Below are 13,161 nucleotides of genomic sequence, written 5' to 3' on the forward strand. Positions count from 1 at the left end.
AAATAAACATCTTATTTCAGGGAGCACAAGAGCCTGTCTCTTCCCTGTTCAGCTGACCCTGGTGCTTCCCCCCTCTGCTTTTCTGCTTGCTATGGTTCCCCTACATCTGTTTAACTGTAGTTGTTCCCAAGCCAACTGAAATCAAGGCAATCTTGCAACATGTTGATTTTGCTGGGTCTCCAGAGGTGGCAAATCCCACCGTTTCCTGAGGGTGTGGCCACACATATTCATCTCTCTTAGTCCCCTGTATCTTTTTGGAGGAACCTAGCTCAGCTTCTCCCTTCATCTGGATTCCTTCCTAGGACCCTGAGCACATTGCCAGCAGCTGCGTCTCACCCTGTGGCTCCTGGATTGCCTACTCCACAACTTCCAGGTTCTATCTGCACCAGGTCCAGCTCAGCAGCGACCATATTGCTATCAAGAGGGTGAGTGAGAATTCTGCAGGGTGTTCTGGTCTGGGGCATGCTAGAGCATCATCCGGGAAAGCTGAATGTTGGGAGATTCTGGACAGACAAAAGGAAGAACTTCTTCACACAGGGCATAGGTAGATGATGGAGTCGGCTGCTGCAGGATGTAGTAATGGCCAATAACTTCCATGGTTTCAAAGGGGGATCAGTCAGATCTGTGTAGGATAAGGCTATGAATGGCTACTAGCTATGATGATTGTGCACATGACCCCCCCTCCAAGTATTGGAGGCAGTCTACCTTTGAAGGCACGTTGTTGGGGATTATGAGCAAGGGATGTTGCACTTGGTCCTGTTTGTGGTCTTCTTACCTTTGGGGCATCTGATTGGCCCCTGAGAGAACAGGAGGCTGGACTAGGTGGACTGATCCAGCTCTAGGACTCTTAGTTACTTATTTCATTTCAGCAATTTAGATACAGCTTAAGTACAGTAGTCTCTAAGCAGTTTACATGGATGCAATCCAAAAAAAGTAAAAATCAGATTAAATGATAAAATTATTATGTTCTTTTAAGATTTTGTAACTTATTCTTATAAGTTGATGGAAGGAACAGGAAATGCTTTTCTCGACTTCTCCAAGTGAGCCTCCTTGGGGGAAAGGGGGTTGGGAGAGGGTGAGGTGGGGCCTCAGTGTAGAGCTGACCACACTGATCCTTAACCCTTGCCTTCCCAAAGGTTGCTAAGATTCCAAAGGGGATTCGCTCAGCCCACCACCTCCTTTTCTCTGAGGACTCCACCAGGCTCTTTGTGGCATCGGACCAGGGTTCTGTGCACATCCTCAAGCTCTTGCAGTCAGGAGTCTGCAAACACCTGCACATCCTCCGCCCCAGCTCAGGTAAGATTGGCTTTTTGGAGAGCAGGACATACTTACCAGCACTGGGATTAGGGCAGATGAGTGGCTTTTGAAGTGACATTTTAAAGTGAAGCCAGGGTAAAAAAAAAGTCTGTAGATACACACATTCATACACATGCATTTAAAACTTTTGAAACCCACTTTCCTCATGCAGAGACGTCAGAAGCTGCATACCTGCTGGCGGCTAGTGCCAACGGCCAGTGGTTAGCTGCAGCTAGTGGTGATCGGGCAGTCAACATCTACAACTTGGAAGATGCCAAGGTGAGCCAAGCAGAACCTGCCTGCAGTGGTGAGAGGTTGAACCTGCTTGGTCTGAAAAAGTGAAGCAGGTTCATCAGGTCTCTTTGCTGCATCCTCACCATGAGGGTGGTTGAGAATTCTGAGAGCCTTCTGGGCTCCTGCTGTGCAATGATACGGCCCCAGATGAAGGGAAGGGGGCAGCCTGGGCGACCTGGGTGGGAGGAAGCCTTGGTGAACCCCACTGTCTCTCTCTCTTGTCCAGCCTCATTGCACGGTGCCTGCATATGACTGCCCGGTGACTGCTTTGGCCATTCACCCAGTGACTAATAATGTTGTGATCGTCCACTCAGATCAGCAGGTAAGATCTTCACAGCCAACTTCACCTCCCAAGCCTCACTAGGCACACAGAGAATCCCGGGGGGGGGGGGAGGAGTTTGCTTCATCTGTGTGCAGAAGAGTTTTGCCCCCGCTATTGCAGTCAGTCCCAATTGCTCACAAGGAGGATAGTGGTGGGAAGAACCTGGGAATTGTTTCCCTGGTACAAGTGTAGGGACCGCCAGCGGTGTAAGTTCTGGATCCAAGGCAGGTGAAATGTCTTGTTTCCACTGGAGAGGTTACTTTGCTCTTTGCTTATTACTTGTGTGTGTAGCCCACCCTTCAAGGGTCCCAGAGCGGCTTAGAGAAATATTACAGGCAGGTGCTGCTTGGGGGCTTCCCTTTGGGGCATCTGTTTGGTTGCTGTGAGAACAGGATGCTGGACTAGGTGGGCCCCCTTTGGCCTGATCCAGCAGTCAGGCTCTTTTAAGTTCACAATTAAAAACAAATGCAGCTTGCCATTATAACAATAAAATAGAACCACAAAACAGTGATGACAAAATAACAGAAGTCAGCATAGAACTGCAGCACATAGCGATGCAGGAGGAGGGAAGACGTCTACTCAGCCAAAGGCCTCCTGGGTCAAGTGATGTGTCCTAACTAATCAATTAAAAGCATGCAGTGCACAGAGACAAGCTCCATAGGGGAGGGCATTCCACAGCCTGGGAGCCACTACAGGGAAAGCCCTCTCACTGACTGCCCCCTCAAAAGCCTCTCTTCTGATCATCCACCAGAGTGACCAAGGTAGTTTTGGTGCTGTATCTGGGTATGAAGCCTGATTAAGTGTGTCTAGATCAATATTATTTGCAGTTCTGCAACAACAAAAACAGTTCTTTGCTATTATGATTGAAGGCGAGCTACAGGCCAGGGTGTTTCTATTCCAGGGAAGTCCAAAATTTGGCATCCCGGAGGTGGCGGGGGAGATTCACTTTTTTTTTCTATGATCCATCTCTAGGGTAACCTTGCCAACCAGAAGTTTTAAACTACAGTTCCCATCAGCCCAAGGCAACACAGCTGGGCAGCTCCAGCATCTTGTGGCTATGCTGCCTGGGGCAGATGGGGGTTGTACCCCAAAATCTCTGCAAGGCACCAACTGGTGAAGCCTGATGTCGTGCTTTATGGGGCTGAGCCCCTGCTTAACAGAGCTGCTGCTCCAGCCCTCTGTTGTTTGTCTTCCTCTTTCCCAGATGTTTGAGTTCAGCATCACCAACAAAGAATACACCCCCTGGAGCCGGAAGATACAGAAGCTCGGGCTGCCCAAGCATTGGCAGAAGCGGGAGACACCCATCACCCACATTGCCTTCAGCCCCCGGCAGGCCTCCCACATTCTGCTGCATGACACATTCATGTTCTGCATCCTGGATAGGTCCACGGTGAGGAAGGTTCCATCCCCAGACCATTGGCAATTTGCCACACAAGGGTGCACAGCACCTGCTGTTGTCTGAGCCACTGGTCACATCCAACCCATTCCTAGACTTGTCTGCAAGGGTACCAGGGTGAGGAATGCCCAAAAGCTCAGTGGCAGAGCACATGCTTTGCATTACAAGAGGATCAGGTGGCAGGTACTGAGAGGTCTTGCTTTGGTCGGCCCTCACCTGGAGTCGCTGTGTCCCTTTCTTGGCCACCACAATTTCATATAGAAAGATGGAATGTGACAGAGGAGAGTGGTGAAAGTGGCGAGGGGCCTGGAGAAAGTCCTTTGAGGAAAGCGCTGGGAAGGGCTGGTGTAGAGTGGGGAAGATTTTCCATTCAGAGTAGGTGATCCATCAAACCAATGGGTTCAAATGTCAAGGAAGAGGATTTAGGTCACATCCACACCATACATGGCTTCCCGCAAATATTTTTAATTTTCTGCTCGCAGACCAACAATTCCCAGCAATCTTCACAAACTACAGTTCCCAGGATTCTTGGGGAGGGGGGAAGCCACATGGTTTAAGGGTATGGTGTTGATGTTCTTTCAGCTAAATGTTAGGAAGGGCATCCTAGCCATGGGTGGTATTAAAACACTAGTCCTACTCATAGATACACTAAGTTAATGGACATCACTAATCTACGTATGTCTACTCATAAGTTGAATACCACCCAGTTAGAGCTGTTTGGAACCAGCAGGGAGGTAGCAGGCTCTCCTTCATTACAGGTTTTTATGCAGAGGCTGGATGGAAACCTGTCAAGGATGCCAAGGGCATGGCTTTCCTGCATCCTCAGAGGGTTGGACGATGACCTTTTGAGCTCCCTTCCAACTTTTATGATTCTGTATGCCCAGGACCCTGGAGAGCTGCTGCCAATCATAATAGACAGGTGGACCACCAGTTAGAATAAGGGACCATCACAGGTTCAAACATCACCTCTGGGTCAGTGATGGCACATCCATTTTGTCCTGGTAGGGAGATTTCTGTAGGTCACAATCATGGAAGTTTGGGGGGAGGTGGGGGCGCAAAGCTGGCTGACATGTCTAAGAAAGGCTCCGGGAGTCTGGAGAGGATTACAGATTGCTCCAGCTCATAATACAATAGGTAGACCTGGAGGCTGCTTCCAGCAGGGGGACTTAGCTGGGTCATTTTTGTCCTGGTAGAGAGTGCAACACAGCTCCGAGGCAAATTAGCTGCACTGCTTGTTCTCCACAGCTTTGTGAAACGGGATATGATCTGAAACATCTGTGAAGCTGACAACCACAGCTTCCCTGTGCCCTCAGTAACATTGCCTTTTCTCTCTCCAGTCGCAGCCTGATGACTCTGCCTTCTTGAATGACCAGCAGTCCCATGCACAGTTCTCCAAGGTTCCTCCCTGTGGCTCCAGGCCCTTCAAGTTCTGCAGAAAGTACCAGGTTCGTCTTTGTGCATCTGCACCCCACCCCACTGGACCCAGGAGAGGCAAAAGGAAACACTCCCCCCCCCCAACAGTGCATGGTTCAGGGATGCAGGGAGCTGCCATCAGGTCTGGAGCTGGCTGAGAGGACTCTGAAAGTGGGCTTTACAAATCCATGGAGAAACGTTTGGGAAGTACCAGCAATGCCCTGAGCAGGGTGCTGGCATGGTTGAAGGCTAACCCTGGCCTGACCAGAAGCAGAGTGCTTCGAGCCTCAAAACAGCCCTGCTGGACCAGACCAAAGGAGACCATTTAGCCCACTGTCCTGTTCTCACAGCGGCCAACTAGTTGCTCCAAAGGGAATCCCACAAGCAGGACCTGAGTGCAACAGCAGCCCTCTCCCCTTGTGGTTCCCAGCAGCAGGCATTATTCAGAAGGATATTGCCTCTGACAGTGGACGGAGAACATAGCCTTATTCTCTTCCATGAATTTGCCTACTTCTCTTTTAAAGCCAGGCATGTTGGGGCCATTACTACTCCAAGCCATGCTCCGGTTGGCTTGGCAATGAAGCTGGTGCCTCTGGGCCAGAGAGAGGTGCATCTGTGGCAGGGAAGTACAGCATCATTGCCAAGGCCGCAGAGCTGTTGCCTCTGTTGCTAGAAAATCCAGGTGTCCCATAAGGAGCAGGGCTGCTGTTAAGCCTGCTGGCCTATTTTTCAAATCCCAAGTAGCCACACGGCACAAGGAGGGGTGTGTCAGTCCCATATTACACTGAACACAATGAGAGAGCAGTAAATGCCGGAAACAACAGGCATCATAAGCCCATTGCCTTTGATTTATTGAACAAGGGTGGCAGAGGCAAAAAGGGTGAGTGTGGCAAGACTCTATCTCCAACACAAGGGGGAGAAGTCTCCCAGTGGCTACTAAAAGCACCATCCTTCCTGTTCAGAGGCAGCTTGTTGCTTAACACCAGGGAGTATCAACAGAGAAGCTGAGAGGCATTTGATTGACCGCTGTAGGCTATAGGATGCCAGAGTAGATGGCTTCCCTTGGTCTGATTCAACAGGGCTCTCTTTAGGTATTGATGCGAGTGTCCTGGAATGGCTGTGAGAAGGGCTTTTGCTGCTGGCCTATCTGGGCAGCTGATATTTTGTAGCATGAAAATAATTGCATGTCCACAGGCAACATGTGTTGGGCACAAGATGACACCCTATCTTGAACCCATTCTGTCCAAAGGTTGCCAACTGCCAACCTCTGCTTATTCTAACTCTCCTCCTTTCTTCTTCCCCCTGGCAGCCGTTGCTGTTTGTGGACCTGTTGGATAAGAATTGCCTGGTGGTGGTGGAGCGGTCTCTGGCAGACATCAAGGCGCAGCTGCCCCCGCCTGTCTATCTAAAGAAGTTTGGCACGTAAAGGCACCTGTCCCAGCCCTGCCATGGCTGTGGCTGTTCCATGCAAGGACTGTCAAGCAGGAAAAGAGCGAAAACCTGCAAGGCGGCAGTGTTGCCCTCCCAACTGCGATAGTCCAGGGAAGCAACAGCTCAGGTGGGCTGAAAGCATCCCCTCTCCTCCTCCTCCTCCCTTCTGATCCAAAGCAAGTGAATGACTGGAGAGACAACCAGCAGGTCTTGGGAACCCGGCCAACTCCCATGCCTCCTTCCTCCTCCCCTCCTCTGGGCCCTTGAGCTCGCTCCTTTCCTCCGCAGCGTTATCAGGCTGACAAAGTTGGCTTTGACCTTGGGATCTAGGCTGGAATGAATGTTCTTCTCAGTCAATTATTAACCTCCAAGATACCAGCAAAGACTCCACAAGTAGCTTTGAACCTGAATGAGTGGAAGTCAGCAGAAGGGGCCAGGCTGCTATGGAAGAGACTCGTCTGCCGATGCCTTTGTTTGTCCCTTTTTAATAATAAAAGAGAGTACTTGGCATTTGTACAGGGCTTTTGAGTGTTCAAAGTGCTTCAACCACGTTACATAATGCCCCTTGGAAGGTGGGTCAGTATCGCTGAAGGTGAGACAGAGGACGCCAGTCTAGCACCACCGTGGCAAGATTTGAAATGGGGGACTTGCTAACTTTTTTCACTCAATTTCTTGGCTGCTGCACAGGCTGAGCATGTATTAGAGCGAGTGTACTTGCAGGTGTCCTCCCCAGTCTCGGTCTACCATGTGCCTGTCTCTGCTCCTCCAAATGGCTATGGTGGCAGCAAATTCTAGTACTCTCCCAGACTAGGCAAACTGGTTTCAGCCCCATCAAGCAGAAACCATGAGTCCAGCCAGTGGGGAAGAACAATGCTTTGCCTGACCTTGACGTCTGTGTTTCCCCCGAAGTGGGGGCGGTGATGGTCCTAGGTTTCCAGAATTCCTGAGGGGGTGAGAAGGAAGTGGCTACAGGGCTGAAATGCAGTGGCATAGCGTGGGTTGTCAGCACCCGGGGCAAGGCAAGTAATTTGCACCCCCTAACCCGTGGATTTGTGCCCCCTAACCGTAACCCCCAGATGTTGCGCCCGGCCCCCCCTGCACCCCCCACGCTACGCCACTGCTGAAATGATATGTTTTCAGTTTCAGGGTGGGGGTGAGGAGAGAGTAGCGTTATGCTGCTGGGTGAAGCTGTTGGACTGATAGCCTGCTGTGTCCTTCACTGTAATTGAAACGATCAAAATAAATCTGACTGAAGATGGGCCTGACTCGAGTGCCATCTCTCTTCCAGCTGTGAGCTTTCCTCCCTCGCCTGATTTCCTTCATGTTCTTTTCTGGGTGTCAGATGACGGTCTTGTAGTCATGGCACTGTAGTTATTGTTGTATAGATTTATTGCATAGATTGAGCCTGTTTGTTTGTTTTTAAATCCAGTGGCCATTTTGAAGAAAACAAACCATACTTATTAGATACTGAATTGTTTGTTCTCTTAACACAAGAACATTACAATTCAGAAATTATTATTTTAAATAGAGACAATTCCATACGTTCACAAATATGTGGGGGGTTTTCAAATAATGGGGGGAAGGCCTAGTTAATAAATAAAAATGAGGCCAATACAAAGGTCTATTAGAGCAGCTCCTGTAACAAATTTACAAAATCATTTATGGTCTGTTGTGCTTGACTCTCCCGATGAAAGCCCTTTTGAAACAAGTTGGTATTGTTCCCATTTTATAGATGGGGGACTTGAAGCTTTGAGAATACAACTTACCCAATGCTGTGGCAAAGGGTGGGCCTTAAGCCCAGACTGGACCATGTAAAGTCTAAATCTTCACTGAGATAGCCATTTTGCTTAACAAGAGACATTGTGTGGCTTTTACACTGTTTGGAAGCCATGCCTTGTTATCTCAGCAGGTCCAGGGTTATTTGCTTTCTTCAAATATTCCAGGTGCAGGTGCCAATATTGAATGTATATTCGACAGTTGAACACTGGGCCCCCTACAGAGCTCTGCCTCATGCCGAAGTTGTGTTCTGACTTAAGACTTGGCACTGTTTGTTCCACCCAGACTTGAAGGAGCAGGTGGAGGCAGGCTGCTTAACTTAACTCGGGCAAGGCAGAAGATTTGGCTATTCCTGCAACGGACATCCCTTCCTGTCCCCAAGGTGCTGGAGCCGCAAAGAGTTTATTCCGTAACAGAGATGTCCTCAGGAGTCCGGGATCACTGCTGATTACGTCTGCTCATGTCAAAAATAGCCTTCCACAGCCCAAGGATCAGCGGCAAAGCCTCGACATCAAGAAGGACTCTGGGCCACGCGAGGGCTTCGCTCCCTTCGTGGGAACCTACAGCCAAATTAACGCCAAGCACTTGGGGCTGCAGTTGAACCAAATCCGTCTGTCTCAACCTGCTAGAAATCTTAGCTGCAGGCCTGCCTTATTGGGCCTGTGTAATAAGCTTGCAAAATCCTCTTTTAATCCAGGCTGCCTTTTCCTCAAGCGAAACGGGGGTGATGCAAGTTGAAATTGCTCTGAAGGAAATGCAACCTGACAAAAGACTTGTGCCCATGTGGAGCAGCTCCCACTGGGGATTTAACAAGTTCCTGGAGGGAGCAGAGCAGGCCAGGATTCCCCAACCTGGTGCCCTCCAGATGTTTGGGTCTACCACTGGCTAGGGCTGATGGGAGTTGTAGTCCCATAAATCTGAAGGCACCAGGATGTGGGAAGCCGGCCTAAACTTCAGCCCTGCTTAGTGTTCCAGTAGAGAAGAAGAAGGGTTTGGATTTGATATCCCGCTTTATCACTACCCGAAGGAGTCTCAAAGCAACTAACATTCTCCTTTCCCTTCCTCCCCCACAACAAACACTCTGTGAGGTGAGTGGGACTGAGAGACTTCAGATAAGTGTGACTGGCCCAAGGTCACCCAGCAGCTGCATGTGGAGGAGCGGAGATGCGAACCCGGTTCCCCAGATAATGAGACTACCACTCTTAACCACTACACCAGGTCACAGGCTCACAGAGCTTTTAATGTAGTAGTTTCTAACCTGGAATAACTCCCACCACAGCAGGCTCAATCCAGTTGTTAATTCAGACAGCCTCTTTGTGATTCCAGGCCATTCTTTTCATAGTTGGTGGCCAGTCCTGTTGCTTGCACCCTTGATCAGTGGGTGGGCACTGAGCACTGGATTTCCCCTCTTGATGGACCACCTTCCCAAGCTGATGAGCCCCATCTGCCTCTTCCCTCTACAGCCCATGCAGAAACTGCCTTCTTGACCATTGTGTCTACAATTGGTCTCATCTGCTCAGTCCACCAGAGCCTACTTTTGCACACAGGGGAAGAGCCTAATTCACTGAGGGTTTGAGACCCATTGGCTACCCTCACCTGGTTTAGCTGGCCAGTTGAAGCTGTTTCCCAGTGTGTGGCCACTGTCACATGTTGACAGCTTCTAGGAGCCACAGGTGAGAGCTGAGTGCAAGGTGGGGACCAAAAGTGGGCAAACTACCCCAGAAGGAGCATGACGTGTCCCCCACCAGAGGTATTACCCCTCTCCTAACACCCCATTCACCCCTGGAGATAAGTAGTAAAGAGAGAACAGAAAAATGGGAGAGGAGCATGCCGTGGAGGGTAAAGAAGCCTAACAAAGTTCTGATTTCCCCCGTGATTTCTACTTCAATGCTTTTTTGAAATATCAAATGTCATTAAAACAAACTCATTTTGGAGGGGTTGCCCCTGCTTTGCTGGTGCTCTAAACATGGCTTAATCTGCCTACTTGGTGATCTAGCACTTCTTAAATGCAGCTATAGCAATGTAAAGTTGACAGTTGAATTACACATCTGCAAATGGATGTGCTGTTAGTGGCATGTGGGAGGACATGGCAGGCACCTTGCTAGGAGCTGGGTGGCTGGAGGGATCTGCTGCCTTTGCCCTTGAGTGAAAAAAGGCTGCTGACTTAACCCTTTGGCTCCCTCTTCATGATAATGTTGCCAGAAGCCTTTCTTTGAGGGTTTTCTTTCTTTTGCAATTTAACTTCTCTGATGAAATTGCTCTCAAGTCCTCCTGTTAGTCCCATTATTTTTTAAAACAAAAGAACTTAAACTTTTTAGTACTGTATCTTTATTCCTTTTTTTACTCACTGCTCCTCTAAAATGATGAGCTGCAGTGTGCAGCATTTATTTTATTTCATTTAATTTAGATACCACTTGATAGTAGAAAACCTCAATGAGGTTTACAGAAAGAATAAAACAGTAAGATTATTAGTAAAAGCATTTAAAAATTTCAAAAAATTAAAACCAGCAATAAACTAAAAACACACCAGCTTCTCATCATCTGGGTGGGCTTGTCTAAACAAACATGTTTTTAGCAGGGGCCCAAAAAAGTATAGTGAAGGTTCCTGCCTGGTGTCAATAGGCAGGGAGTTCCAAAGTGTAGGTGCAGCCACGCTAAAGGCTGATTTATTACAGATGCAGAACAGATATTATGAGGCACTGGTAACAGAGCCAGTTTTGAAGGTAAAAGCAATTTAGAGGGCATATATGGGGTAAGACGATCTCACAGCATTATCTACAGTCCAGGAGTAACCAAAGTGGTGCCCACCACACTTAATTGGACTGCAGCACCCATCATTCCTGACTTTTGTTTAGGACTGATGGGATTTGTAGTCCAAACGCATTTGGAATGCCCAACTATGTTGGCTAGTACCTGTGCAGAAGGCTTTTGCAGCCCGGACAGGAGTTTCCAGGGACTGAACCTGGAGCCTTCTGCATGCAAAGCTGATGCACTGACGCTGAGCGGCAGCTTTCCGCGCGGGACAACAACGGATCGGAAAAACTCACTGCACCTGAAAGAGAGCATTGGAAAGTGAATGGACGGTGAGACAAATATTTCCCCGCCTGCGCAGGATGGCCAGGATTAGCTTCGCATTAATTCGGAGTAACTAAATCCAGAGTAATCGTCGACGAACTACTGACTCCTCCGCATCCTCCCTACTCCCCCCCCCCCGCCAAGCGCCAGGCGGGCGCAGCCACCCGACGTCACTCTCCTTGGAGTTTGGGTCTGGGCCACGCCCTCTATTTCTCCCTGGCTGAAAAATCGGCTTAGACTTCGATGTAGAAGGAAACACAGGTCTTCGCTTCCGGAACTTTTAGGAAGTTTGTCTCCCCCACCTGAAGTGAGAGCCATGTAGAAAACCACGACTTAGCCCAGGAGCAGCAAATCAAGGAGTCCCCCAGCAATGGAGAGTTCTGGCCAAAAATCCGAACCAACCTCAACTCGCCTTCACCTCTAATCTGCAGTCTTTTCTCTAGACTACACTGCGGGGCTGTCGTATCCGATACATGCACCCGCCAACCTACAATGCGGTGTTTATAATACATGGTGCCACTATTAATAAAGAGCTGGACTTACTTTAGGACTATGTCACTGGTAGGGCTTTTTATGTTTTAAAATTAAAAGATTATGGTTTTGCTGCTGCTGCTGTTTTGTCGAGCTACTGGAATTCGTCCTTAATTTTTAACTGAACTTTAAAAAAGTCTCTTCTCTAAATGCGAACCCCGATATTCCCCTATCCCGACCAGGGGTGTCGTCACTCTAACTTTTTATTTATCTCTATGGTGTGTGGAGGGGGGGACGGAGCTCCGCCTCCCGCTTCCACCAAATCCGCTTTGCCGCAGCCGCGCTCACACCGCCCGGCCTCGCCCCTTTGGGCGGGGAGAGGCGGGGTCTCCCGGGGTTCCCAATCCGCCTCCTTATAGGGGGCGGGCGGCTGGCGCGCGCGGCCCATTCTCCTCCTCCTCCTCACTGCTGGAGTTGCGGCTCTTCCAGCCGCTGCTGCTCCGGCGTGAGTCCGGCGCGACTCCGGTCCGGCCATGGCAGTGTGGACGCGCGCCTGCAAGGCGGGGCTGGTGGAGGTGCTGGTGCGCGAGCGCTGGGTGCGGGCGCTTGCCGAGCTGAGCGGGGAGGCGCTGGTGCTCAGCTCCGACCCGGAGCCCGTCAACGGGCTGCCCAACGGCGCCGAGTGGGGGAGCCCCGTCGCGGCTGCAGCAGCGGCAGCATCCCGAGCGCGGAGCCCCGCGGGCAGCCCGGGCGGGCGGAGCGCAGCGGGCAGCGGCAGCCCGGAGATGCCCCCCTCGGCGTCCGGCCACCCGCCTTCCTCGCCTCCCGGCCGGCCCTTCTCCCCTCCGCCGGGGCTGCCCGGTGGCGCGTCCTGCTCCTCCTCGTCGCCTCCGGGCTCCCCTCCGAGCGGGGTGCGCCGGGTGCGGGTAGTGAAGGCAGAGGCAGGCGGGCTGGGCATTAGCATCAAGGGCGGCCGCGAGAACCGCATGCCCGTCCTCATCTCGCGCATCTTCCCGGGGCTGGCCGCCGAGCGCTGCGGCGCCCTCCGCCTAGGAGACGCCATTCTCTCCGTCAACGGCACCGACCTCCGCGACGCCACCCACGATCAGGCCGTGCAGGCGCTCAAGCGGGCCGGCAGGGAGGTCCTCCTGGAAGGTAGGCGAGGGATTCTGGTGGGATGCGCTCTGCACGCGCTCAGGGGTTTTTGGTGCCACCCGCTGCTTCCTGTTCCTCGAGGCCGAGGATGGGACCCAAAATAAACAAGGCGGGGGGCGGGTGGTTAGTGAGCCCTCGAAGCTCGCTTGGGGAAGTACCTGTGCTTTCGCTTAAATTTGGCGCCTACCTCGCAGGGTTCCTGGGAGCACAAAATGGGGACAATTCTGAACTCTTTAAGTTGCTTCAAGGGGCAGGGTGCAAGCATTTTAAAAAAGGGGGGGGTCTGAGACTTGATGTGGATGGGAACAGCTGATTTCCTGGGAGTAAAGTTTTTCTATTCTTCCTTGGGAGCTTGTCCAGAATCGTTTCCTGCACTGCTCACTCTTCCCTCACCCAAGCTCCACGGTGTTCTCTACTCTCCAAGTCTGGCCTTCGCGGGTAGCTTTGCCCAGGCAATGTTTCTTTCCATGCCTCAACTCCCTGCCCCGAACATTGTCCCTGGGTTCATCTGTCTTGGTCCCGACATCAAAAT

At 50.9% G+C, this 13,161-nt stretch overlaps 1 protein-coding gene across 1 annotated transcript in view; it reads left to right on the top strand.

Annotated features, from left to right (window-relative positions):
• The first annotated feature begins 11,928 nt into the window (after window positions 1–11,928).
• Window positions 11,929–13,161, top strand: part of SNTB2 (syntrophin beta 2) — a 31,679-nt gene continuing 30,446 nt past the window's right edge. The window contains exon 1 of the mRNA XM_081922656.1: window positions 11,929–12,629. Coding sequence (XP_081778782.1) covers window positions 12,008–12,629 — 622 coding nt within the window. The 5' untranslated portion in view covers window positions 11,929–12,007. The remainder of the gene's footprint in view (window positions 12,630–13,161) is intronic.

This window comes from Podarcis melisellensis (assembly GCF_964234715.1).
Source record: "Podarcis melisellensis genome assembly, chromosome: 8".
Classification (NCBI taxonomy): Eukaryota; Metazoa; Chordata; class Lepidosauria; order Squamata; family Lacertidae; genus Podarcis; species Podarcis melisellensis.